General features: G+C 37.6%; 1 protein-coding gene and 1 long non-coding RNA gene across 4 annotated transcripts in view; one reads left to right on the top strand and one right to left on the bottom strand.

The window, feature by feature from the left end:
* The window catches only part of LOC134748015 (uncharacterized), a 508,661-nt gene that overhangs the window by 117,673 nt on the left and 363,275 nt on the right, over positions 1–27,713 (bottom strand). The gene's annotated exons all lie outside the window — the stretch shown is intronic.
* The window catches only part of LOC134747983 (apoptosis-stimulating of p53 protein 2), a 339,061-nt gene that overhangs the window by 155,467 nt on the left and 155,881 nt on the right, over positions 1–27,713 (top strand). For 2 of the 3 annotated variants that reach the window (XM_063682674.1, XM_063682676.1), the window contains one exon: positions 2,307–2,365. In XM_063682674.1, coding sequence (XP_063538744.1) covers positions 2,307–2,365 — 59 coding nt within the window. Of the gene's footprint in view, positions 1–2,306; positions 2,366–23,650; positions 24,104–27,713 lie in introns of those variants that run through there. The other variant, XM_063682672.1, reaches the window with a different exon arrangement.

The following is a 27,713-nucleotide window of genomic DNA, read 5'->3' as shown; positions in this document are numbered from 1 at the left end:
TTGTAGCACCTGCAGTAGAGTCTTTAAGACCAAGTTCGGCCTGGCCAGCCACATTCGAGCCCATAATAGGCGTAATCCATAATTGCTCAGCTGAGGTCGCCGTCATCGAAATCGATGAGGAGGACTATATATATATATATATACAAGTGTGATAGTGGTAGCTAAAATTTAATAGTTTGGCTACCACTATCATACCTATTTGTCTTATTTTAATATTGTTGTGTGTTATATGTTTATTGTTTTGTATTTATATGTGTGTAAATTACATGAAATAAATAATTTTGAATTTGAAACAATTCACTGCCTCGGACGAGACTTGAACTCACGAGTCACTCCGAGATACTGGCCCGCCGCTTTAGCCACTGAGTTACCAAGAATAAAGCAAGCAGTCTGCGGTCCACCATATCGCTCATACTGTCTTAAAGGGCCTCATATCGCTCGACGCTCTTTATAAGTGACCCAGGAGACTGTAACCATTAGTTTTTTGAATGATTGACGGTTAGTTTCACTAGACTTATATTGACCGGGATATAGACCGTGATTACCTTTTACAAAAAACACAGATAATACAAAAGGTAATCACGGTCTATATCCCGGTCAATATAAGTCTAGTGAAACGAGTGACAAGAAAAAGTTGATTCACTGTCATATAGGTCTGGTGTGGTATCCTAGCCGAACTGCGGGTTCCGTTAGGATGTGGTCGAGTAAGCGCTAAGAACGACAATCGTAAATCATATCCATCGAATAGGCTAGTCACTGGCTAGTGTCACGGGCGTCACGGTTATTCTAAATTTGCCGCTTCACGGCTAGTCTCACCGCACACGAATTAGTTTGCGGTACAAATGCGCAAATAACGTCATTTTACCCGTTCTTTGACACTGTATTTGACACCTTATTACAGGGCCTTAAGAGTATTACTTTTTAGAGCAATGCAACAAAGCTGTACTTTTGTACAGTTAGCCGCAGAATCATAAATCGTATCCGCAGAGCGGATATTATGTCACGACAAACCTCTCATATAATGGACACAGATTACCCACGTTAGATTCAGCAATATAAAGCATGTACCAAGACAAAGGATGGACAAAGTTTTATATATGAAATAGGTACTTAATTACTAATCGTTCTACCCGGTTTACTAATGTATTGCCATAAATCGTTTCCCAAAGTATTACTTCCCAAACTATTTTACGCAAATTATCATTTGGCAAAATTTCATTTCGCAAATTTTCAGAACCCAACTTAACCTAACCCAACCTAGTACGTCATTTTCATTTCGCAATATGGGGTTGGGAAATGAAATGGTTGCGAAGTAAAAAACTTGCTAAAATTTCATTTGGGAAATGAAACTGATGCCATAAGTTTGTTGGGAAGTGAAATTTGGCGAAAAATATTTTGGCTAAACGGCGGTATCCCGTTCTACCCACTTGCATCTCATATCAATTAACTTTATATACACATATACACATATACACGACTACACATTCAATTTTTTTTTTTCGCGCGTGTAAAATTTCAAAATGAGCATTTACGCTCTCGTACTTTTTATTTTCTACTATGATAGTGCGTACTATATAAGTAATGAAAACTTCAGGATTTACGTTAATTTCATAAGGACGTGAAATTCGCTTCACGTTTTTATACTGGTGCGTCACGTTTTTACACTGAGACTAATATTAAAATTAAGATCGTTTATTTACACGCTCCTAAAGTAGATAAATAAAAATAAGTGATCTGTGAATGCAAAGCATCATAGTGCACGCGAAGGGAGCATATTTTATAACGCGACTCAAATATTACATGAATATTATATTTTATACGTGACATCACTTTGCTTATGACAACATTTACTATTGCAAAATTGCTGTAATCCTACAACTTAATGTTTTTTTATGCTTGCGCGGAAATACATTCGTCCTATTAGATAATCTGTTTATCTATTTGTATTATTGGGGTCATTTTATTTAAAGTTTGTACATTACACTTTTTTCAGATTTGGGAACTTTTATGTTATTTCTACTCAGAATCACGAGCTCTTTAGCAGAAAAATACTGTCCCGATATTTCCACACATTAATTTACCATTTCGTTACCGTCATACAAAGTCTATGAAAACCGGTAACGCAATGGAAGTAAAAATCTTGGCACACTTATTATTTACAGAGTTGTTGTTTATTACAGTTATTGTGGTGATGGTGATTAAAAGTTGGTTCTTAAGGTATCGTCTACTGTCACTAATATTATGAACACAAAAATATGAAAGCGTATTGCTAGTTGACCCTAAGACTTCGATGTTGTTTGTTACAGAGACGGGGAGCACGGATAAGAGCAATGGTATGAAGGAACCGGGATCACCTGAGGAATTGGTATGTGACTGCTTTAAATTTTTTACACTATTTTGATAATTATACAGTCTCAAACAAAAGATAACATGCTTAGAAATAAAGGAAAAGTGGAAAAACTCACCGTCTTAGGCGAGACTCGAACTCGCGACTCCGCAATACCAAGCTGCCGCTTTACCAATTCAGCTAACGAGACTTACCCGGTGACAGCGAAAATTGCCTCCAAATTTTTCATATGGGCTTTAGAGGGCGCTATCGACATCTACCATAAGAGTATTTTATGCTTCTTAAACATTCTTAAGCATTGTGCTATCGTTTGCAGGTCTCTGCTTAATACAAAACTAATTTAAAAAATTGGCTATGTTGATCTCTGACGGCTACAGGATACATTAGCTCTTTGACAGTTATCACGCTTCCAATATAGTTTGAAGATTCGGGCTCGCGAAAGGCCACGATAGTTTTTCTACGAAAAGTAGGAAACAATATTTTTATCTACTTTAACCCTCAATTCGGCCACATCCAAAATACTGGACTCTGCGTAAAAACCTGTTCGCACCTGCTAAGCAAAAAATAATAGCATAAGTTAAATTTCTTGTATGTTATATGTATAATGATTTGTGCAATAATAGTAGATTATACACCGAGGGGATAAAAGGAAAGGTGTCTTTTTCTTTCATATATGATACCTATTTTCAGTTTTTTCCACGACGTGCGTTCTGCTGACAATGCAGCTTTTAAGTTCACGCAACAATATGCACATAATCTACGTAGTACTACGATATAAATATAAAAGAGGAAACGCCGTCGATACCAAACATTTAACACATCAAAGAATGCAATACCCCAACACAAACACAAGATCCACAAATCTCCTTCGTCTTACAAATGAGATAAAGAACCTTGATTATTGACAACGAAGCGCCAATCGGATTGATCTTTGAAGGATTTTTTAAAGGTACAAACCTGCGCAAGGAATAAAGCTTAACTTTATACGAAGCCCTTACGCGTTTACGTCTTTTCTTCTTCAGTGATCCCAACAGAGGAGATGTATTTCCAAATACGCCTCGGACGCAGGAGTAGGGTAACCATATTTTGATGAGCCCTGAAAAAATCCCTGATTCTGCAGCAAATACTTGATAAGGTCATGTATTAAAAAATATTTATAGAATATTTATTGGAGACTGTTGTGTGACGTTTCACAGCAAAGTTCGTTTCCTCTCATGCCTTTAAAAAGTTGAAATCCTCGCAAAGTTCGTTTGGGAAACATTTAATGTAAACATGACAGGTTAATAATAACGTTAATCCCTTCTATAACTATTAACAATGTCAAAAATGTTCCAATCTCAATGCACAAAAATTACAGGAAAATTGAAAAAAAAAAAGCTTTCAGTACTGACACAAGACCAAAGTTCCTAACGTGTCCTGAATAATCATGACGTCTGGTAACCCTGCGTAAGAGCATGTTCGCGCATTAAGGAATCGCTAAAGGCAGGGAGATCCGCCTTTGTGGGTCCGTTTGAAGCGGCCGCTTCAAGGAATTGGTTAACGAATTTGCACCTAAGCGTTTTGAGGCCCGATTTAGACCGTAACAAGGACTTGGTAAGTAATCATTTTTCCTTTTGTCAGTCTTTTATCTGATCTAACTCGGATATCGAAATTAATTTTGTCCTCGTTATATCTGCCCTTTTAATATGTTTTAAAGTTTGTAGGTTTGGGTTTTTCTTACTTAGTTTGGAAGTATTCAAACACGTAAAAATGCTGTTTTCAAATTTCAATTCAATTCAATTATTTATTTCAGGCAAAATTTAAGTAACAATGGCATCCGGATAGCTTAAAGCATGGATTAACAGAATTAAAGCCTAAATGGCACTTATATCACACAGGTTTAGTACGGGATTACTAACAGGAACCAAAGGAGCTTTATTCGAAATTTCGCGAACAAAGCCACATGCACAGGGCACAGGCTAATAAATAGTTTGTATTCATATATTATTAAATTTACTTCGCGATTAAACCATAAAATATTAATATTGAATTACTTCATATCAAAATGGTGGTCAGTATTAAGCCTTTATTTAAAGCAAGGTGCTCAAATTTTCATTATCTGCGTGAAATGCTATGCTGGCTATGAATTCTTAATTAGTATTTTACATGTAATGAACCTCAGCGGATACAAAATGTTATGTGACTGATTAAGTTTTTTATAGACATACGATATTTTGGATTGCAGATCAGAAGTGTATTCGGTGCACGTATTGCCTTGCTCGCTCGACCGTTTTCGGCGTTGTGCCTAGGGTTGTCAGATACACATATGTAAATTTCGGACAGGATCCCTGATTCTTGGGCAAAATTCCTGACGCATCGCATAGGAAGTAGTGATGGCCAATGACCGTGCTATTACGGATTCGTAAGTAATGTCGACTGCTTTGAAATCTAACAGCAATTTTTATGATCATTTAATGAATTAGAGATATTTAAGAATTAATAATTGTCAAAAAGAAGCCATTTCAAACAGTTAGGTTGACAAACAAATCATATACATACATATACCGATTTTTATTTGTCCATTTATTACGTAAGTCGATTTAGGGGGGAGGGGGGTCAAACATATCTTATTTTTTCTTACCCTTGAAGGAGGGAGGGGGTTTTGATAGTTCTTACGTAAGATCACAAAGATGCGTTTTTTTTTTAAATTGCTATGAAATTATGACGTTTAAAATAAATACTTCCACACTCTATATGCTATCAAACACGACGCAGATTTACCTAAAACGGGCTCCAGTACCTTTGTAAGTAATACAAATAAACGTTCCATAAAAGATTTTTTTTAAATCGTTCCAAAAATCTATAAATTGTATATACAGATGTCAATCACAATGAAAAAATCAACGATGATCAACTCTGGTCAACGTGGGACTCGAACCCACATCCTTGGATTGCCGGTCCAATGCGTTACCGCGTGATTGACATCTGTATATACAATTTATAGATTGTAATCATGTGGTACGTCCCACAATAAAAAAGGAAAAAATATATTAACGTTCCAAAAATGATAATATTGGGAGAGGGATCAGCTTATTCTTTTTTTTCTTAACCCCCCGAGCAGAACGAGCAAATTACGTAATTAATTAATGGCGCCAAAAGTACGGCGGATTGTCACTGTCAGGTGACAGTGTCAGCGTGACGAAACAGGGGCCTGGAAACCCTAGCTGGAACGGGAGACGTATTTCGCGTCATTGAAATAAAACGATGTTGCTCCGAATTATTCCAGTTTTCGATGCATAATGAGCCGTAAAATATATTTCGCGCAGTTAATTATATTCGCTTAAATGCTCCCATGTATTATGAAACTCACTTATTATTTAGACTGGATATTGTAACTGTATGTGAAAGTAGGTAATGGCATCTACGGCATTACTTGTCATTCTACGGCATTACTTGTCATTCTACTGTTAGGTCTCCTGAAAGGCTTGATTATATTGGATTTTAAAACTTTACTTTGTACCAACTGTTAACTGTTAAGAGTTTTGAATGATTCACGGTTAGTTTCACTAGACTTATATTGACCGGGATAGGTATAGACCGTGCTGACCGTGATTACCTTTTGTATTGTTTATGAACGGTTTAGTCTTACTCAGATAGTTTTCATGTAAGATATACATTTGTTCTTTTATCTGATGTGTAATGAATGGGGTTGGCAACTGTCAAAGGTTTGTATAGAAGACGCCAGGTTTTACCTATATCTATAGTTAGTTTCTATGAGATCTGGCTAAAAGGGTCAGGCCATACAATTAAAACAAAAAAAACAAGAATTTAACACGATTGTAACATTCGCAGACAAACCTATGCTGACGCCATCTGTAAATCACTTCGACCGGCCTACTGTTAGCCCTAATTTTTGGCCGGCATTTAAAGGAAAGGAAAATAAATACTAGGTATACCTACTACCTATATGTTTTAAGTACCTGTATTGTCGTTTATTCAAACAAATAAAAGGAATCATTAGCGCGAAGCACACGCCAATCAAACCTGCGGGCTATCAAATTACAATTTAGGCCAGGGCAGAGACGAGTTAACTAATTAGAACAGGTAGTCTTCATGCTAAGATGCAAGGGCACGTACGGCATCATTTAAATATCCACTTATAACTGTTGTTCACATCACATTTACACACTTAAGGGTGAGGGGCGCCATAAGGGTGAGTACTTGACCGGCCGGTTTGTCACCGGCATGAACTATACGTAGTGGAGTGATTCCCAAGGAAAAAACTGCATGCACACACAAATCTCGATGTCCTAAGCACCGCTCAAAAGCCTAGGCTTGGTGCAAGGCTCTATGTTTTCACTGGTTTTCACTATCAGAATTATCACGAAAGTGAGTTAGCGTCTACAAAGCGCCACATGAAGAGCGCAATATTTGTCTAAGCGGCGCCACCTACAACATTGATGAGAAATACAATTTATAGTCTTTGTATAGATATTGTCATTAATCGAATATTAAACTGTATTGAATACAAGGTTTTTGTTATTCTGACATAAAACTATTTTTTACGGTTCATCTTTTATTTTTATTCACTGACGCGCGAGTGACTTAAATACGCGAGTTAAACTGAACATTTGGTTTAATCAGACTGAGGTTATAAACTAAAATACTCGTAGATAGTAGTATGACTTTTTTTTTAAACACAAATCAAAATATTTAATGAAATGATTTTATTTGCCCCCTAAGTTGTGCATATTGATATTCTTTATTATAAATTAATCTCCGGCCACATTATTTCGCTTTGACCTGTCCGAGCATGATCGATGAGCGATTGTTCCGACCGTTAGGTTTAATTGGGCGTGTTTATTGGCGCGGTCGGCGGGATTTTTCGAGGGTGTTAATTTCTGACCTGTGTTCACATGTTGTGAGGCTTTTGATGTTTGATGAAGTGTGCTGTCAAGTGCTTATCGGCTTACAAATTGACTTCAAAGTCAGCGTAATAAATAAATTTGAGTACAATATTACACAGACTTATCTTGTCCTAAGTTCCGCAGGATATGCGACCCTGATATGCATACTTAAAGGAAAAGAGAATTCGCAAAATCACGATATTTTTTTAAACCATTTTTTGTACATTTCATTTTTGTATTTTGTATGAAAATATTGTTCAGTGTTCAAAAGGGATACTCCTTCCAGAAATTGAGGTTACTATCAAATCAATGATTATCAAAATATAATTATCATGATAATTATTTTTTGGACCCTGTCGTCAGCTAACTTGCGAATCAAGCATATGTTAGCAACTAGGAGTATTTTATGTGATAGCACATTGAATCATGAACATTGTTTCTGTTGGTAACGAGATGCCTTTTGTTTTCTTGTTGAGACTAATCCTAATAACTGTTTCAGAGAATTCAAATTACGCAGCTGAAGTTTCTTTACCTTGTATACAAAATCTTTTAGGGAAAAGTTATACGACTGATACGACAGACATTGCTTGCTAGGTAACACTTTTGCTGCCAAAACCCGCTAGGAGGTTTTAGATTGTTTAAGAATTGAGATGTTGGGCCGCTTGGCAGTCTTGGCACTGAAAGTTAATATTTTTTATTTTATTGCCGCATGCATCCGGATAGGTGGGCTAGTATAGCCACCAAGTGGATGCCGTAAAAGAAGCGCGGACGTGGCAGGCCCAGGCGGAGATGGCGGGACGACTTAGACACCTTCACTAATAACTGGCCGGAAACAGCTAAACAACGGGAGTCATGGAAATCAAAGGGAGGCCTTTGCCCAGCAGTGGGACACTACAGGCTATTAAAAAAATAATTAAACGCACAATACACAATAAAAAACAAAACACAAATGGCTGACTTGATGCCTTATGGTTCTACCATGCAGTCAACCATAGAGCTAAACAGAGACATAAAAATAGTCCAAGGAGAAAAGACATTATTTATACATAATAAACTACTTAAAAATATAATTTCGCCTATAACTAAGTATAAACAATTACTAGTTAGCCTCTCACTATTTTTTTTTGTCTTTCTAGCTTGAGTAGCAGTTGGCTAATTTTAACGCGTTCAGTGTTTAAAATGCGATACCGCGAAGTCGTAAAATGAAAAAAAAAAACGCTATACATTTTATCCAGCGTAAACATAGTACCATCCATCTCATAAAGCACCTTTCAAGTGGCTCTGATCTGACAAGAGGCGCCGAGCGTCCACTGCCAATACATATATATAACGCCACTTTCTGACGACCCATAAACTCAGAAATATACGGAATAAATTTCTCAAAAACTCGCTCTTGGAAGATTTCCAAATGTCGTTGTGCCCTGACCGAGTTTATAAATATGTAAAGAACACAAAAACGTTTGGATATGGTAATTAATTAATAATGTTCGTGTTAACTCGCTGAATAGTTATGTCAAAACGGAAATAGATGTTTGACTTGCGCGTGCGCGGGTCGTGTGTGCTTTTTATCAGTGAATACGACTTTATTAAATACACTCAAGTGCATTCAAATCGGGTCACTGTGTAGGTATAGGAATTTCATACGAAGTGAAATTAGGGGCAATAAGCAGTAGAGCAAACGGAAGTTGCTGTCAACTGCATTGTCTTGTCTTGTTTGAGATATTCTGTCAAATAGGGTCAGAAAAGTGATGACTGGTTTATGTCATAATTATCACGTAATAATCGCGGCCATCACAAGCCCCTTAAGGGGCCCACCCATTACCAGTCCGCCGGACGATATCGGCCTGTCAGTTAGAACAAACATTTGATAGTTCCGAACAATTGATAGGCCGATATCGTCCGGCGGACTGGTAATGGATGGGCCCCTACCTATATTATGCAAATTATATGACATACTAAAAGAAGTACTTACGTAAAGATGTCGTACTAGCGAACCTACCGAAGCATAATCAGAGATACGAGACATACAGCAACTATGAGAAAACTTTATGTACAAATCAAACTGCCTGCTGCGGTGCCGTCGCAAAGTTCGTCTTACTAGAATAACTTTATACCGTCTTGGTTTACAACGTTTGCTACTATAAGTCTTATCAGTAATAATTAGCACATATCAAAGATTCTGAAGACGTTTATAAATATCTACTTGAGACCGTGATAAATGTCGTATCTTATTACTTTACTTTTCTAACCAGAAAATGAGATTTGATGAAACAGGTAATATGTAGTTCATTAGAGCATTAATCCATTCAGTATGTAGCACAGGAGCGCCGCGACAGTATCTCGCCCGCGAGTTAGACTACCCGTTTTTTTCTAACAGTGTTAGAGAGGGATGGGTAGTCTATCTCGTGAGCGAGATACTGTCGCGGGACGCCTTTGCTAGTTAAGCCTACAGCGCTAATTACGAGTATCACGAGACATTGTCGTAACGTAATGCCTCTAAACGAAGCATAGGTACCGAAAAGACCATGCTGTGATTGCTGTCGGCCACAACAAAGCGCTACAAGTGTATCTTAGCAGTGAATTAACCTCGTGCACAAATAGGTAACATATCTCCATTTTTTTTAAATTTATTAACCAAAGAATACCTACTTTACCTATTTCATGTAACTGAGTCCCTTACCCGTATCGTATTTGGGCGCTTGCCATCACTTTTTAAATCGCTCCAGCTTCCTTCTCAAATCCCAGACAGACAATAGATAGGCGTTTAGTTAATGACAAAAAAAGATATAATCGTAAATATTACGTGACGCTGATGATTCTAATTTATCTCCATGAGTAATAGAGTTACGTTCGTGTTATTTGTAATATAAGTATGTCAGTTTGTATTTTAATCAAATTTTCTGAGGTATTTATTCTCATCATTTTATAATTTAACTATTCCACAGTTTTAATTATAATTTACTTACTTAATTATATTAACTGAGTAGTAATGATAAAACACACTGTTTATAAAGGAGCCCACTGATTACCAGTCCGCCGGACGATATCAACCTGTCGGTTAATCGCAAAAGGCCACACATTAACAGTTCTCGTTTAGGTTTCGGCCTGACGGCTAGCTTGACGATTCCGATCAGCGCCGACAGATATCGGCCGGACAGTCCCTTTAAAGGGGCCCACTGACTCAGTCCGCCGGACGATATCGGCCTGTCAGTTGTTCGGAACTGTCAAATTTTTGTTCTAACTGACAGGCCGATATCGTCCGGAGGACTGATAGTCAGTGGGCACCTTTATACTGTTGTACACATCGGCCCTATATATTTAAATTATTATCTTTAATTTGGCTTTAGAACTTGCTAACGGTACGAAATAAGATCACAAGTTTCTATTATGCCTTACATGTTGTTGTGTGCGTGACCTCAACTCTATTAGTGCCGATTACGTTACATTACGTACGTACATAGATACATACTCGTAGTTCGTAATTCGTTGGTGATGGCCTGATGGCATTTGGATAAGATCACTACGATCGATTCATCGATAGGCTGTATGTAGGTAATCTAACATTGCGAGCAAGGCGCAAGCCTACATTGTAATGTGTGCCCATGTGCCAGATAACCCTACCCTACTTCGAACACGTCAATGACTGTCTAGCCGGCCCCGCCCCGCGGTCTTATATACAACTTAGAACGGCTAGCCAACCGATTAGACATCTTGTTATATGTGGATTTTATTTCTGTAGTTTAGAAAACAAAATAAAAAGATAATACATATATATTATGCATTGCTGCTGATGCTAGAGATGCTGACAGCTATCTTCGTTCTGTATCGTATTCACTTTTAAACCTCGACGCAAACCGAGGAGTACATATTATACATACATAGGTCTGCTAAACTTTACCAACCGTCTAAGTTATAATATTCTTGAAACGTAACATTTTAATAAAGTCCCATTCCAATGAGTTGTTTATTCTCAGAAAATTCCTACTTACTATGTTAGGACAAACGAATAACACTAAATCTGAGCATGATCCATCTGTCCCCAGCCGGCTGTGCTCCGGTATCGCATAAACATCATAACGCTGTAGCCGACCCCGATACACGCACCAGACGACACTCCTACTCAGTCTTATGTACCTATGTGTTAGAGCCCTTTCACATTATACACGATATCGGTTATCGTTATCGATGCCGTATCAAGTATAATGTGTCCCTTAAAGGGAAGTTCGCCTTTGTACTAATGACGAATGTTATTTTTCCTGTTTTGTTTTGACTTTTAGGGTTCCGTACCCAAAGGGTAAAAACGGGACCCTGTTACTAAAACTCCTATGTCCGTCTGTCTGTCTGTCACCAGGCTGTATCTCATGAACTGTGATAGCTAGACAGTTAAAATTTTCACAGATGATGTATTTCTGTTACCGCTATAACAACAAATACTAAAAATTACGGAACCCTCGGTGTTGTCCGGTTTTTTGTACTAATGTGTTCCTGTGTAATTTTGTTATGGGACCTATTTGCATATATATGTACTATTTTAATGTATTTATGATCGTGACGACATATCCGATATGACTTTATGCGCGATTCAGCCCCGCTTAGATTGTTTTAAAATCGTGAAATCACGGACCTAATGTCACAGTCACAGGGCTACCCGCCTAGTCCCATCCGATATCGGACACGAGAGACGAAATTAACCATATGAACAACCATTAATACTTACATACCTCTCTTGTCCCGTCCGATAGGGGCACGGTATCCCGTGAATGATAATGTGAAGGCACACTAATACTGGCTCTAGTATTTGTTAAAGCCCGTATCATTTAGCGTTTCGTGCGTGAAATTTTAGGATCTCTACGAAACGTAAGATTTCACACAACAATACAGTAAGTTTAACGGTCCATAGAATTTTCGATGAATTAAGTACGTCTAATATAGTTTAGTGGTATTTACTCGAAACTACTCAAGTTCATAATACGGACCCGCCTGGTGGGTTCTTCGCAGTGAAAATGTCAAATGCGATTGTCTGATGCCAGTGTAACTTATCAGTATCAATATTCATAACAGTTTGAAGAAATACGGAAAAAAACCGTAGGTTGAGTAAATTACGTCATCCATTAATTACGTCACACGTTGAGGGTAGGAAGGAGGTTTAGAAAATGTGACATGTTGTGGCAAGGGGGAGGAGGGAGTCATAAACTTGGTGACGTCACTTTAACTTCAACTGTAACCGAAAATTATTTTGATATTTTTGTATTCGCTGCACAGGTTTTTGCAATTATATATAGTTTTTTTGTGACATTGTAATTCCTAATCGGTTTCGGGTCATACAATTTCAAATATTGCTATTATTAAAAATATTTTTTATTAGAATAATAATACTTCATTCGAACTGCTAACGTCGATGAAAAAAATGCCAAATATGTGACGTCACACCAGGGTGGGGGGGGGGGGGGGTTTGCCAAATGTGACTAGTTGTAACAAAAGGAGGGGAGGAGGGGTCTAAAAATCATGAAATTCGTGTGATGTATGATGTGATTTATGGACGACCCCTAATAAAATTGCAAACGTAGTAAACTTTTATTGGCAAAATTACAAATTTCGACTACACGAAGCTTTGATATTCGATGCGTGAAAAATTGGCATTTTGTACGTAAATAAAAGTCAACTATACTTCCACTCTGGTGATTTTTGTGGTTAAATTTTGCTAAAATACAGTCCGTTTTGACATGATCTGATGTGACATTAAAATGAATACTTTATGTATTTATTCAGGACATAAATATCAGCACGTATGTCGTAAAGCTGTCTTAATAATCTTTGACATCCAACGGGATATTAGAATGGGTTATTGCAAATTTAATATTCACACATTTAAGTAGACTTAAAATTCAGCACGGGTTTAATGCCACCACATTACACTTTAAGCGCTTTATTTTATTTTTTGCATTAAGTTTTCGTCTTTCATTTTCACTTTGCAAACAATAACCTTATTGTCTTGATATTAAATTTTTCTTAACTAAAAGTAACTGGTAGATAAAAAAAATCGTGTGCCGGATTAGAACGAGCCAGATTTCGAACCTGCGACCTCCGGTGTGCCAGGCGCGGCGCACTGCTTATTAGTGCTGCATTGACGAAACCTGCTACTTACCTTTGCGAATAAGTGTAAAGGTGTGTATAAAGGCCCAGTCCACATCGGGAGCTAGAAGGGCACTATAGCCCAAACCGTCTTGTGGGTGAGATGATTACATTCGATTGTGACTGCAGAAGCGTTGCTGGGGCAGCCTTGAGCAGCGACAAATGGGCGATTTAGACTTATTTATGGTGGTGATGAAGTAGCGAGATCGCTAAAGTCTGTCAAGCCATTTCCGACAGTACAAAAAACCAGCAAATTTAAAAAAAATGTAGGCGCGATTAAGGGTTCTCGTCCCATAGAAAATTTGAATTTCGTTCCTGTTTCTACCGACAGACTTGTTTGACCGGCTATATATTATACCCATACCCCATATTAGATAGGTAGTCTCTTTATTTGTGGATCCGCTTTATGTTTATATGTGATAAACATCTGTGTTTACCTACACATGTAGCTACTCAATATTGTCACCGTTACTCTTGATTGGTATACTATTTGCATTGCAACCAGTTTTGTAACAGTCCGCAGCAGATCCAAAGCTCATTCACAAATTACCCCCTAATTGTGATTGGTAACCTATACGAGTACATCGAGGACATCACACTGTCCATTCGTAATCCTTATTGCATTGATCATAAAGTCTATCAATGGTTAACTATGTTGATTTTAGTACGTTGACACGACGCGGCGGTAATTATGGATCGGCTGGTGAAATGCGGTTTTCTGCTCTGCAAAATGGAAACATGTTAACTTTAATTAAATTATAATGGAATATTGACGTGACATATTTATTATTTACCTCATAAAATACGTTACTCACCTCATAATGTGTTAAATAACTTTGATATGCGATCAAAGTAGATATTGCAAATAAAATACCATATTAAAATAGACCTCGAGATCAAATCTGCAGTGTGTGTTATTTTTTTCTTGAGTCCCTATTTACTTACCTACATTTGAACAGTATGACTTAAAAAATAACTTCGCTGATTTTAAAGACCCGATACAACGCGGCTTATTCATTATACATATTTTGGTAAACTTCATCGAATTATATGAGTGTCAGTTTAATTTTAACACAGCACTAGTCTTATAATTAAGAGGTACACTAATTATCCCGTTTCGTTGTCGCTTTTACTTGGGACAAGGGTAGTGAAACAGCAATACGATGTTTTTTATGCTATTGGAAGCAAACGAGCAGACAATTCGCCTGATGGTAATTAATTACCATTGCCCATAGACACCTGCAACACCAGAGGAGTTGCAAGTGCGTTGTCGGCCTTTAAGGTGGAAGTAAAATAAATGTATTTGTGTAGTTTTAAGTTCTCATGTAAGTGAATTGTCAAATTCTTAGTGAGAATAAAGAATCTTAAACCTAAAGTATAAGTGTACGTCTTATCTTAGGTTGAAGGATGTTACTATTGTATGTGTGGTAGTCAGAAGTTTTTTGATAGAATTTACAGCACCTTTTGTTTCTAATTCTAGTGTAATACCTACTAGGTATACCTGGAACATTTTGTGCCTCTACTACCCACTGTTAACCCTATCAGCGTCGCCGATAACCGAGTTTAGTGTGTCAACTAATTGCGACGTTTGACGAGGGGTGATTGTGAATAGCGTGGCGTGTGAATACGCCAATTTGCCGGGCTTCATTACTAACTCGGTTTTAACATTGATGCGGATGCCGTTTCGGTGTTTGAGCGAGACAGCGCTATTTAGTAGTAGTAACACAAAACAGATCATTAGTACAAAGACGAACTTGTTCCTTTATCTATGCTGTCACAGGGAACCATCACAACTACTATCAAAGACCTTACTAAGACCAAACACCAGGAAGAATGGGACAGTCTGACGGGTCTAAAGCACTCAAAGCTCTTTATTACAAGGGGTAGACTGGTTGGAGCAAAAAGCTTTGGAAACTTAGCAAACGGCAATTCCAAATAATAACGGGGGTGTTTACTGGCCATTACGGGGTCAAGGGAATCCTGGCCAAGATGGGGCACGCTGACAATACCGATTGTTCTATGTGTAGCGAAGAGGAAGAGACAATAGAACACCTTATGTGTGAATGTCACGCCCTCGCCAGACAAAGAATGAAGGACTTTGGAACAGGCTACCTGGTACCAAAGGAATTCAAAAAGCTACCCATAAGGTCCATCATCCGGCATATGGAGATGGTGGGGAAAGCTCTTGAGTAGCGGACGGATCTTTCCTAGGAGGTAACTGCACAAAAGATCCCTATGGGTCCCCCGAAACTATAAGATAAGATATCTATGCTTCGCTATGCGCCCGCGCAACGGAGCGGCTAGAGGATCCGCATCTAATGTAAAGAATGCCTAACAACGGTATATGAGCTATTAATTCGCAGCATCGTATTAACCGGGTCGTATGGATCACGACTATTTCCCGCGTAATACCTACGCCAGGTTACACTGGTCCCTGCAACTTGTTTTCATACATTTGTTCACGTTTGAGTACGTTACGACAACAAGAAAGTAGCTTTGAGTTGTAACTATTAGCAAGTTTGAAGACGTTGAAGTTAGAAATTCAATTTTCACATTCATCTGTGCGTTTTCAACGTAACGGAAAGGTTTTTATTGTAGTTTCTAAAGTGCACTTTATCCGCAGAAATAACTTACGGTAAACGTCCTAGTGTTCGACCGTCCGTTTGGCACCGTCATTTTAGCAACACCATGCGTCTTCCTTAACGTTGCTACAGTAGAAATGTACTTCTAGTTTAGTAGATATTTGCACTTTTCAAAATTACCCCGCTGTTGAATTTGCCCTAAGACACCTTACACATAAGCACCAATCAGTAATCAGTAATCAGTGTGTTTATTGCTGTCATAGGAATACAAGTTGGTACATTTATTGGTTCAGCTATGAAACCCTGTACTGTAGGGCAATAACTTAATTACTATGGCTTAAAGCTATCCCTAATACATTGCTTATAATGACCATGCATCATATTATATTATATTATATTATATTTTATTATATTATATACATCTTTCAAACGGTTACAAATATTTTTAACCAATATACAATAACTACAAACCTACTAACAACGAATGTTCTGATAAAAGAAAACATGTTATTATTAAATGTATTTATTATGCGCTTTCACCTAATTAAAAGTTGGGACATTTGAAAAATAGTATTCAAATTAAATTCCTTAAATTATTCATTTAACGCGTTTGTCAAGAATGTTGCCCGCAGACCAAAACACCCACGGAGGAATTTAGTAACCTGAAATATTCACAGGTAAGGTTTCGGCACATATAAAGCTTTTGAAGCGCCACGCGATCCTTACTGGCAACTTAAAACAGGATGCTTATTTCATTTTAATATAATTGTGCGCTTATGTATATAGTGATTAGTAATTAGACTACGAAGATCGATTACAATCATATTTTTCAGCCCTACTTACGATTACAATACACTTTTATGTAGGTATCTACACAAGAAAAAAAATTTAAATTGCTTATTTTAAAATTACTTTAGGTGCTGTAATTCAGTAATTAAACCTTTTTTTTGCGTTCCTCTAAATTTGTCCATGACTATGAATTATGTATTAAATACGTATTATGTAATAGACACAAACCACATACATACGCAATATTCTGCAAAAAGTGCAAGCATGACTCAAAGTCGTACCTATGATATTTTACGTTTCTAATTGCTTACTGCCGGCAAGTCGTAACGTTTAGGCGTCGATTGTGCCTGCACAAGCTTCATCCACTTGAACTAGCCTCGCTTCCAGTATAACCTTAACCAATGCCTAAACACAGAATATCCACATGCTCCCGGACGTCACGTGTGATGACGGGTCGCATTCTGAGGTGCCGCTATTCAGACTCCCATAGCCCTCGCCTTATTTACATATAATGCTTACAACGAGTCGTAAACTGAATTAGTTTCAGGGACATCTAATCTATTAAATGCTTTGGACAAGAACTTTATTTATTTATTTAATCTTTATTGCACAAAAGAAAAAACTTATCGTACAAAAGGTGGACTTAATGCCAAAAGAATTCTCTACCAGTCAACCTTAAGGCAAAGCAGAGAGATTGTGGGAACTATGTGTAGGTTGATTGTTTTGTCTATGACTAATTTTAGGCATATACACGGTGTCGCTGTCGCAAATCAGAACCTTTGAAGCGACCTTGGAGGGTATAACCAAATGGAGACGCCTTGTCTGTAATTTTCTATACAAAACAGTCGATTTTTGCGGGGGAGGGGCACGTCAAATGTATACGTAACGTAAAAATAGCCATGTCAGATAAACGTCAGTCCATACAATGTGTATGACCATTGGTCATAGCGTTTCGACAAAGGGGAACGCCTGTTAATGGCTACTCCGTTTCGTTATATCCTCCAAAAAAGCGACACATAACCAGTAGGTATTCATAGGTGCAATAAATTCGGTGTCATACTCATACCTTTATGATGAAAAAACGTTGCATGTGAATTGAAAATGTTGAGCTGAAGTGGTAAACGGTTTAAGCGTAGGTACAAGCTGTATTGCAAGCATCACAAACAAATTTAACATTCCACCGGAGCGCACACTTCACCTTTTTATTGAGAGCTTTTACTCAAAAAACTATTATTTTCGGCATCCACATAAGTGTGGATGTGGATGCTGGCTCTTGAAATGTTAAAATCCGGTGTTTTTATTCATTCTGTCAGTTTTCCTCACTGAATCAGTTCAAAAGAGCGAAACTACATTAAATACGAACAACGCATCCGTCCTTTTTTCATATATGGTGACAGCTATTTTCGTTTGATGAATGGCCACGCCATCAATCGCAGATCACTTGTACTCTTCATAAATATGTACGGATACTGTGACGTCACTTTTTATGAGCGAAAAGGATCTGGTGTTATGATTGATGATCAAAACTCGAGGGCAGTTTTATTGATTCGTTTTTCTAGTGAAACTGATGCGATTTTAACGCTCTTCGGCCGCTTGGCTTTATCATTACTAACTGATAATTGTGTTGAGCAATTAATATACCATATGAATTGGACGCGCATCGGGAGATTATAACAAAAATGAAGGAAGCTCTTGTCGGTACGTAATTGAAAACATACATAACGTTCATAACATTTTAACGGATTTTTCGCAGTCCGTATGGGATGAATGTTTGATACTCTATACCTACCTACGAGTACCTACCTACGAGTTTAAAGCTGCAATGTGTGTTGTAGTTACGTCATTTTTCTTGATTTAGATGAGTAAATTAAATCTAAATTTTATTTACAGTACATATGGTGCTACTTTCTCGCACTAGTGCGTCAAATAGCACTTTTCGTGCATATGTCGAAAGTTTAAAGGGCCATATGTACTGTAAAACGTTGTACGATACACGTGCGAATAGGTAATTCGCAACTCGTGTCGATTTAAAACACTCCCTGCGGTCGTGTTTTAATTTATCGCCACTCGTTTCGAATTTCCTCTTTTCCGCACTTGTATCGTAAATAACTATTTTAAACCCATTCTTAAAGCCGAACGTGACTCAGATTTAAAAACAAACCAAACCTCGCCCAAAAAATGCGTACAGCAAGAAGCCGTGAATGTTATGCAAATTCACTGCTTTATAAAACCGTGTTCCAAAATTTCCCTCAGCAATTTTTGCCCAATTCGTGTAAAGAAACGTGCGTGTGGCAATCGCGTGCTCCGGAGTATTTGGCGGAGCCGAAGCCTAACCGCTACTGTCTGGAAGCTGATGGACCTCAAATTAGGCCTCTTGATTAAGTAGTGCACGCAAATCCCAACCGGACACATGAATCCCTATCGCTGTTTGCCCCCAAGTAGCACAGGTAAATTACAAATATTTACACCTCGGGTCAAAAGTATGGAAACAAGGTTAAATGGCAATAACAAACTGTGTGTAAAATAACCGGACTCGCCCACCGAGGGTTCCGTACTTTTTAGTATTTGTTGGTATAGCGTCAACAGAAATACATCGTCTGTGAAAATTTCAACTGTCTACCTGGCAGCCTGGTGACAGACAGAAGGACAGACAGAAGGACAGACAGAAGGACAGACAGACAGACAGAAGGACAGACGGAGAGTTAAGTCTTAGTAATAGGGGCCCGTTTTTACCATTTAGGTACGGAACCCTCAAAATTATTATCGAACATTTTAAAATTAAATGACTTAAATTCCAAAATTGATCTACAGTTCCAGTTCCAGTTTTTCGTAACCAGTTACGATAATTGCCAAATTTATTACGATGTTTACTTAGTGTGTATTTTAATCTTTTGGGGTTGCCTAATATGTTGGTGTTGGTTATGAATATATAATAATATTAATAGAAACATGAGATATTATAGAAAGCAATGTTGTTTCCATATTTTTGGCGTGGGGTATATGTACAGTAAACTGCTCTCTCAATTTAATTAAACATTTGAAACTCGTACGCTAACAAGAGAGGTACCGTTATAATTAATTATCACTTTAATAAAGTAGAAAACACATGTAGGTTATTTGGTTCTTCATTTAAGATAATGTTGTATTTGTGAGAGTAACGAGGCGGCTGGAGCGTGACGCGAGACAGGTGGAATCACAGCTGTTAGACGAAACTTCACTTTGCAGAAAACTTGATACTTAATTGAAATGCTTAAAAGTTTTTTTTTCTATACAACTTCGGTGGCAAACCAGCATACGGCCCGCCTGATGGTAAGCAGTCTCGGTAGCCTATGGATGTCTGCGACTCCAGAGGTGTTACATGCGCGTTGTCGACCCTAACACTCCGCACCCTGAGCTCTGGTAACCTTACTCACGGGCAGGAACACAACACTATGAGTAGGGTCTAGTGTTATTTGGCGGCGATTTTCTGTAAGGAGTTTGAACACTTAATTTCTTATGTTGATACCTCTGGTCCGGCCTAACATTCTAATATTTTGAAAAAAGCCGCGTACCCACAAAGAAACCCATCAAATAAAACTCGATGGACCCATATCAAAGGCTTAAAATTAAATGATACATTTTTTGAATTACCTTTCTCATCCTAGAATGTACCTGATACACTGTAGGATAAAAGATAAAGTACTTAGGTGTACATCGTTTTCCGAGCGACTACATATAATTTAATTATGCCGTGTAGCAAACTATTCGTTACCCATACTTAAGGCGTCAAAATTCCTCCAACATTGTTCATTCTCCGTTAAGGGTCCCCGGCAAGCTCGGTTCTCCATACAAACGTAGTTCCGGTCTCATTTTAAAACCACTACCTATTAAGGGGCCCACTGACTATCAGTCCGCCGGACGATATCGGCCTGTCAGTGGTTCGGAACTGTCAAATTTTTGTTCTAACTGACAGGCCGATATCGTCCGGCGGACTGATAGTCAGTGGGCCCCTTTAGATTGCTCTGAAACTTTGTACTTACAATAGGATAAGGTATATCGATGTCTGTAATTAGTTTATGCAGCTTCAGATACCATCTTTTTCTTCTTTGTCGTTTTACTCTTTGCAGATACCATAGTTAAATAAAAAAACCGGCCAAATAGGGTCCCGTTTTTACCCTTTGGGTACGGATTGGAGTTGGTCCCATAGCGAGGTTGTGTAGTATGACCTATGTCATCCTCTCGCTCCAAAATGTTAAAACGTCCTGTATTTCGAATGTCAAATGGTTTTATTCAAGATTTCAATATTCGCAAAATCAAATGATATATTTAGGATCTACATAACATGACGCCATCCGTGCATCTCTCATCCCTGGATTAAATCATATGCGTCAAATATAATCTAAAGTGCTTGATACTTCCTTCCTCGAAGCCGTTGAGCGTTAAACGTATGCAGAATGTTTTCATTCGGTGCAGATGTTGGTTGGCAAAGTATCAAACTCCGTCGCGGCCGGCGTTTCGAAGCGGCTGTTTAAATTCAGTCATGCAGAATCCTCAAACTTAAAGAGCTTTAAGTCCACAGAAAATCGAGTTATGATTTGAATCTTATCGCTCTCTATACAAAGTCCAAAATTGGTGTACCTGGTTGTATCTTTATGCTTTTAACTTGTAACGAGACACTTTTAATCCAGACTTCGATTGTTGCATTTTCCTCGTACTTGCGGTCCTCTGAATGTGATAGAAAAGGATAGTTTCTTCGATTTTTGCGTGAGGTTTTGAATAGATCGGCGACGACAAGGTCGCGGTTACTCTATATAATAACATTTATATTCTAGTGTGTTAGAGGGATTTTAGATAGAGTATGCAAACAGCACTGTATTTACATATTTTCTTTCGTGCAGTGTTGTTACATAGAATAAGGTGGATACTTTTTAGATAAAATATTTATTTTTATATTTATTGTATTTAACAACAAAACTGTTTGGCTTATCATTATTATAAACTGTCGACTCAAATGTTTTTAGTAAATTTCCAACTCTCATTTCACGTATTTATTTAGCTAGCTCACCCGTTTCAAAATATAATATGGACAGGATAATATGCCATGAACATGATTCTGCTAATGTCAGAACCCATTTCCACCAACGAAAACACCGTCAAAAGAGCAGACGCATAAAAAACATGAATGGCTGAGTCACACATGTCAAAGTCAGAGAAAAACCTGAAAATATACGCAATGTTATTAAACCCACTTCATTTCAAATATAGAACTTCAGTCGCGATTCAGAGTGCGCGTGCGACGCGTCGTGGCTGTAACCGAAATTCCCAAGTGTTTACGGTCTTTAAGATTTTTAAAAATGTGTGCGTTCAGACAATATTAATAATAGTAACTGTGCTATCGAGTTTTGAGTGGACAAATAACTGCGGTTTTGATACTAACGAGAGGAAATTAATTTTTATTATACACATAATTTTAATGTGTTCAAATCGGATGTTTGTATGCATTTAGTAAGTAAAAAAAAACAAGCTTAAGTGGCGCTATTTAAAATAAGTGCTCCTTTGTACGGAGCAATAAAAGTTGTTAAATATTCTAATTTTACTTAGTACAATTAATATGTAGTTGTTCTTATTTAAATTGATTAGCTTCGTTCTGTTTTCTTGCATAAATTAGAAATGAGTTTTCGTCGACTTCTGCAAATGTTTTAATAACTTTGAGGTGATGGACAATAGCCAGAACACCGATGTTTGTAAAGACCATTGTAGTCAAGTTTATAATACAATGCAGTGTTCTTGGTATTATAGCGCAATACTAAATATTATGGTTTTCGGACGATTACCTATATATTATGAAATATGAAAAATATAGTACATACAGTGGAATTACAATTGAATGGGGCATGATAACTTAAGTAAAAAACAATGATTCAAACTAATTAACAAAAAATCATTAATGAAAAGGTAACTTATTTATATTTCCGCGCTTTTAACAAATAATAAATTGGCCAAAGAGCACTAAAAATAAGTAAAATAGTTTATGACTACCTAGCACTAATATTTTCACAATTATGAAATTATAATAGTTAACGATCAAAATTGAGTAGGCACCTGAAGGATTTGAACTAACGTTGTTCTTAAATACAAAAGTATTATTCTAATGAACATTTATATTTTCCAGGATAAATATTTTCCAGGAAATTCTAAGAGAACATTATCCTCTTCACGTTTAAAGTCATATTACATGGGTGATGATTAGTACGCTGTAATTTGCCAAGTCTCATCGGGTTCATCGACCCCTAGTCTCGCACTTTTGTTGCGTGACATTTGCGTTTTGCCGTGTCTGCGTCTGGGCTTATTTCCGAATCCCTTAATATAGGACAATATTATAATTAAACCCCAGAACTACAATCCCTTAATTAAAACTTGCGGTTATAGAAACAACCGTGGATGCACCGACCGTACGTTATTAATTAACATTCGTTACTCAGTTTCGTGTTAAAATAATAACAAGTGAATATCTCACTCCAAAAATACCAGTCGGCGGTTTCCGAAGCCTGAAATCAGATAATTAGAGGCGAGGTCGGCCGCGCGACCCCGCAGCGACCCTTCTCACGCCGCTTTTCTACACCTGTCTTTTTTACACCGGCCTGCCCGTAAAATTTTGACATCGGCTTTTTTAAAAACGTCTAAACGTTTCACCCCTTTGACAACACGCCACGAGTCACAAAATCGAACACGTATTTAAAAACATGTGTATTTAAGACTGCGCGTGCTGCGTTTAACATATTGCAGATTGAAATCGGATCCCAGCTACGCCCACTGTTTATATCTGCTGTGACGCATTTCGTCATTCGATTTTTATTCTTTCTTTGAAAGCGCATCATTTCAATTTATATTGAATAATACACAGTGTTACAAAGTAAACATGGGCAAGTGACTACAAGTGAATCGTTAAAATGGAGTGCGGCCAGTTTAGAAATGGATTGAGATGGAGCGCGTATTCTACAGCGTCTACTGAGTCTAACCGTCAATCTGTAGAGATCGAAGAAAGCTCAAGTGACGGACAGTGCGCTGTTAACGATAATTACTTGATAACGTACCCCGACGACGACGGTGACGTCGAGGCTCAAGAGGACAATGAAGACGAACTTCTTAATCGCAGCTACGAGAACCCTCTTTTCATCCCCGCACACCAAGTTTTAAAAGACGCGATAACTGACGACACTCAACTAATGAAGAGTGAGGCAAAAAAGTTTGAGGATTATAAGTTTTGTGAGGCGGTTAACGACTTCGATATCGAGTTGGAGGCCGGGGAGGCTGTGCCGATAGTATACCTGTCCTCTACGAGGGCAGCCAAGCTACAGCGAGCTCTCAAACTAGCCGGATACAAAAAGGTACCAATCTCCCAGTTTTCTTTTAAAGTACCTATTAATTTGCTTAGCTTTTTTGCGAACTTATTTATTGAAACTTCCCGGCAGAACAAAGGGAATCTGCTGAGATGATTGTTTTTCTTTCATTATCCCTCGTCCATTATTGTGTGCTTTTTCGTTTTTCAATTTAGAATTTTGCCGTGTGTCGAGAGAGCGCTAGTTTGCCTATCAAGCGTATCTTCATGAAAACTTTAAAACAATGTTATGTTAGTTTCACGGTTTTAACACGTTATATAACACACTTTATTTGTATTTTTTTGTAAAGGTAACATGCCGTAATTTCTCCCCATTATTAAACAGTAAGTAGATTAAATTATTATCTAACTGTATCTATTAAAATTATCGTGTTTCATTTGGCTACTTCTGCTAAACGTAGATATTGAATTAATGCTGTGATGCTTCACAATCCGGCATGTATTCTAACTTAACTCGGTAATTACTGCCACTAATTCCAGTTGAGAATACTTTCGAGCTTTATGCATTATTAAGCCGAATGCACTGGCCGCATGAAATTACAATCCAGTTGGCTGGTCATTAAACGATTTCAGTTCAATGTTATGAGTTTTCAGTCCGTTGCGTCTAAATATTACAAAATGTACTTACATGTTTTTTTAGTCGATCGTCGCATACAACGGCATTTATATATTTCTAACCTAAGCATAGAAACCCAAACAGCTTGTCGATATTTAATTTATCGTAAGACATTTTCGTCTGAATTCTGAATGTGAGAATGACATAATTTAGATATCATTTTGATGTCAAAATCCCGTTCGGGTTGGCCTCCTAGTTAATGGTTCTACCAAAAATTCACAATGTCGCAATTGTGAAACGCACCGAAATATCGTTTATTTAGTAATGTATGTAAAATACTGTTCGTTCGCTAGAGTTGCCTCTCGGAGCTATCCAATTAGCCGGTCTATGCGGCCAGGTCCTTTGTTCCTGCGGGGGCCATTCTGGTCTCATAGATATTTTGTCGCTGTGTGTATATATTGTAGCTGCAACGTTCAAGGGAACGTTGCAGAAAAAGACAATGAGGGCTTTTTCTGACAGTGAGTCGAGACTTCGGGAGTAAATAAATAGAAGCCGTGTTTTAGACAAGAATTGACCGAATGGCCGCGTCCGAGTTACGCAGAATCAACGTCGAGGACCGGAACCGGAAGAAGACTAATAACTAAGCAAGCTGTTCTGTCTGTATTACAGAAGCGATTTTGTTTGGGGCTACATGAGGGTGCCAGTCGGGCTAGCACATGATTGGCGCGAGAGCATCTCGCCGCGACATAGACTACCCGTCCCCCTTTAATTCATACAGTTAGTAAAAGACGGGTAGTCTATCTCGCGGCGAGATACTGTCGCGCCAATCATGTGCTCGGCCTACTGGCTGCTTGGCCACGTACGTAGTCTAAGCGGGATGGAACTATCAAATCTTTCAATCTATATAGGTAACATGCCGTAATTTCCCCATTAGATGTTTCCCAAGAGGTTCGTTATCGTTATTCGTGGCGTGGTTTCTTTAAAGTCAACTTTTAGTTACGTTCCCATGTCCATCCAGTCGTTTGTACTGTCTTGAAAAATTAATTAAGACTGTAATTTTTCACTTGTTCTGTATTTTACCCTCCTTTACAGTCATTCCACCACTGAAAAGTCGTTTATATTAATGAGCCTGGCGGGCTATTAGTGGCTAACGCTATGTATTTTAAATGCACTAACTAACACGACATTTAGAAAATATCGGCATATACCCTTTAAATCCCAGATTAGGCTTGAAACGAAAAAAGTAGGTATGAAGGTCCTTCGTTGTCGCTCTCAAAAAAAAACTGTATTAACATCTCAAGGATCGCCAATACGACCTTGCGACCTTGACCATATCGCTGGTCTACATTATTGTGCGCCTTCGTTCCACCCGATATTGTTATATATTTATCAAATAGCGACACTACCGACATTACCTACAATCTGTGAAGCGGTAGATTTTCTCGCTCAAGAATCGGCCCCCGTTTTGTAGTTATACCAAAAATACGCTCACCTGCTCCTTGTTAGTCGCTGCTCTTGACGCTTGACATTAAAAATACAACGAGTGTTTCACGCTCATGTTTTCACTTCACCTTAAACGGTGAAAATACGCAATTTTGCTAGCAATATGAAACAAAATGTAAACAATAAGCGGAGGGCACTGTCCCTTTGCACCTTTGTTAGTAGTTATTGATGTAAATTAGAGGATGTTAAACTGATTAATGGTTACATATTTGTTTGAAAGAAAGGGAATCGAATGGTCTTGTACCTACATAACCATTACCATTATAACCAACCTACCCAAGCCATATTTGAATTACTGTTGAAACTATGGTGGGTAAAATCATCTTCTGATTCTAAATGGAAATTTAACTTTACTGTATTAAAATTGTATTTCGAAATATATTCTCGGACTCGAGCTAGGATTTACGTAGTGTAGTTACTTTATACACCAGTGTTTCTCGTTTTAGCGCAATACGGAAACCTGTAAATATGTATATTAACCCTTAAATGCATGATTTTTTGTATAACTTTTTAATAAATTGAAATAGATGTGTCATGTTGTATAGATTGAGGGAATAATATTTTGGATAGCTGCATATTGAGCCACGGACCATCAAATATACGATGCATATATACATCATTATGCACTACTGCGTAGGTAAATTCGAAAGCAATTAATATGTTTGTTAACCTTCGATTAAATATATTTCGGTAGTGGAATGGATTTTTCCTTTTGATCTCAAACGAAACTGCTAAACATATGATGAAGGACCGAATGAGCTAAAATAAGAAAATAAATAACTATCAACTCATCGCCTGATATAGAAAATGAATTAAATGATACACAATAGAGTAATAGGTATTGTAAATGATGGTTAAAGTATGACATTAATCATCAAAACATCAAGTTTAATTTAACAATAAAAAATTGAAAGTATCAAAACACCTCGTTTGCTGTACACAGTGGCTGCATTATATGTTTCATTACAGTCTGAGTTCCGCATACATCGACGATGCATCTTAATCAAGTGGCCCAGATACTACAAGCCAATGCTGAATGCAGATAGTTTTGGTTTCGAAGTTGTGTTTGTCTCAGACACTGAAGTACGTTCTTAATTAAAGCTTAGAATTCCGTTTACATTAACGACGTGTCTTTGTCTAATGGCCGAGAAACTGCAATCCTATGCTGATAACTCCAATATTGTATCGAAACCATCAAAACGTTTTAGTCGCTGCAGATTGTACCTACATTGAATATACAATGCCATTACAGTTCGACCTCCACATAAATCGACTATACAGTTTTAATCATGCGTACTTTACAAGCGTGACATTTTTATTAGTTTACTGAGTACATTAATTTGACTTATAGGTGCTATTATGTGAAATGTTATCTTGAATAGCAATTTGCTTATATTTGTGTATTTTGTGTACAGTATTGTTTTCAAACGCAAAATCAAAATAAATAAATAATAAATAATTATAATGACCTAGAAACTCCGCAAGCCCATAGGACGGGACCGATTAGTTCCATAAAGTTTTTGATCTATTCTGTATATAT

Source organism: Cydia strobilella, chromosome 15 (genome assembly GCF_947568885.1).
Source record: "Cydia strobilella chromosome 15, ilCydStro3.1, whole genome shotgun sequence".
In the NCBI taxonomy this organism is placed as follows: Eukaryota; Metazoa; Arthropoda; class Insecta; order Lepidoptera; family Tortricidae; genus Cydia; species Cydia strobilella.
The sequence above is the reverse complement of the archived record's forward strand: the minus strand, read 5'-3'. Positions and strand labels throughout refer to the sequence as shown.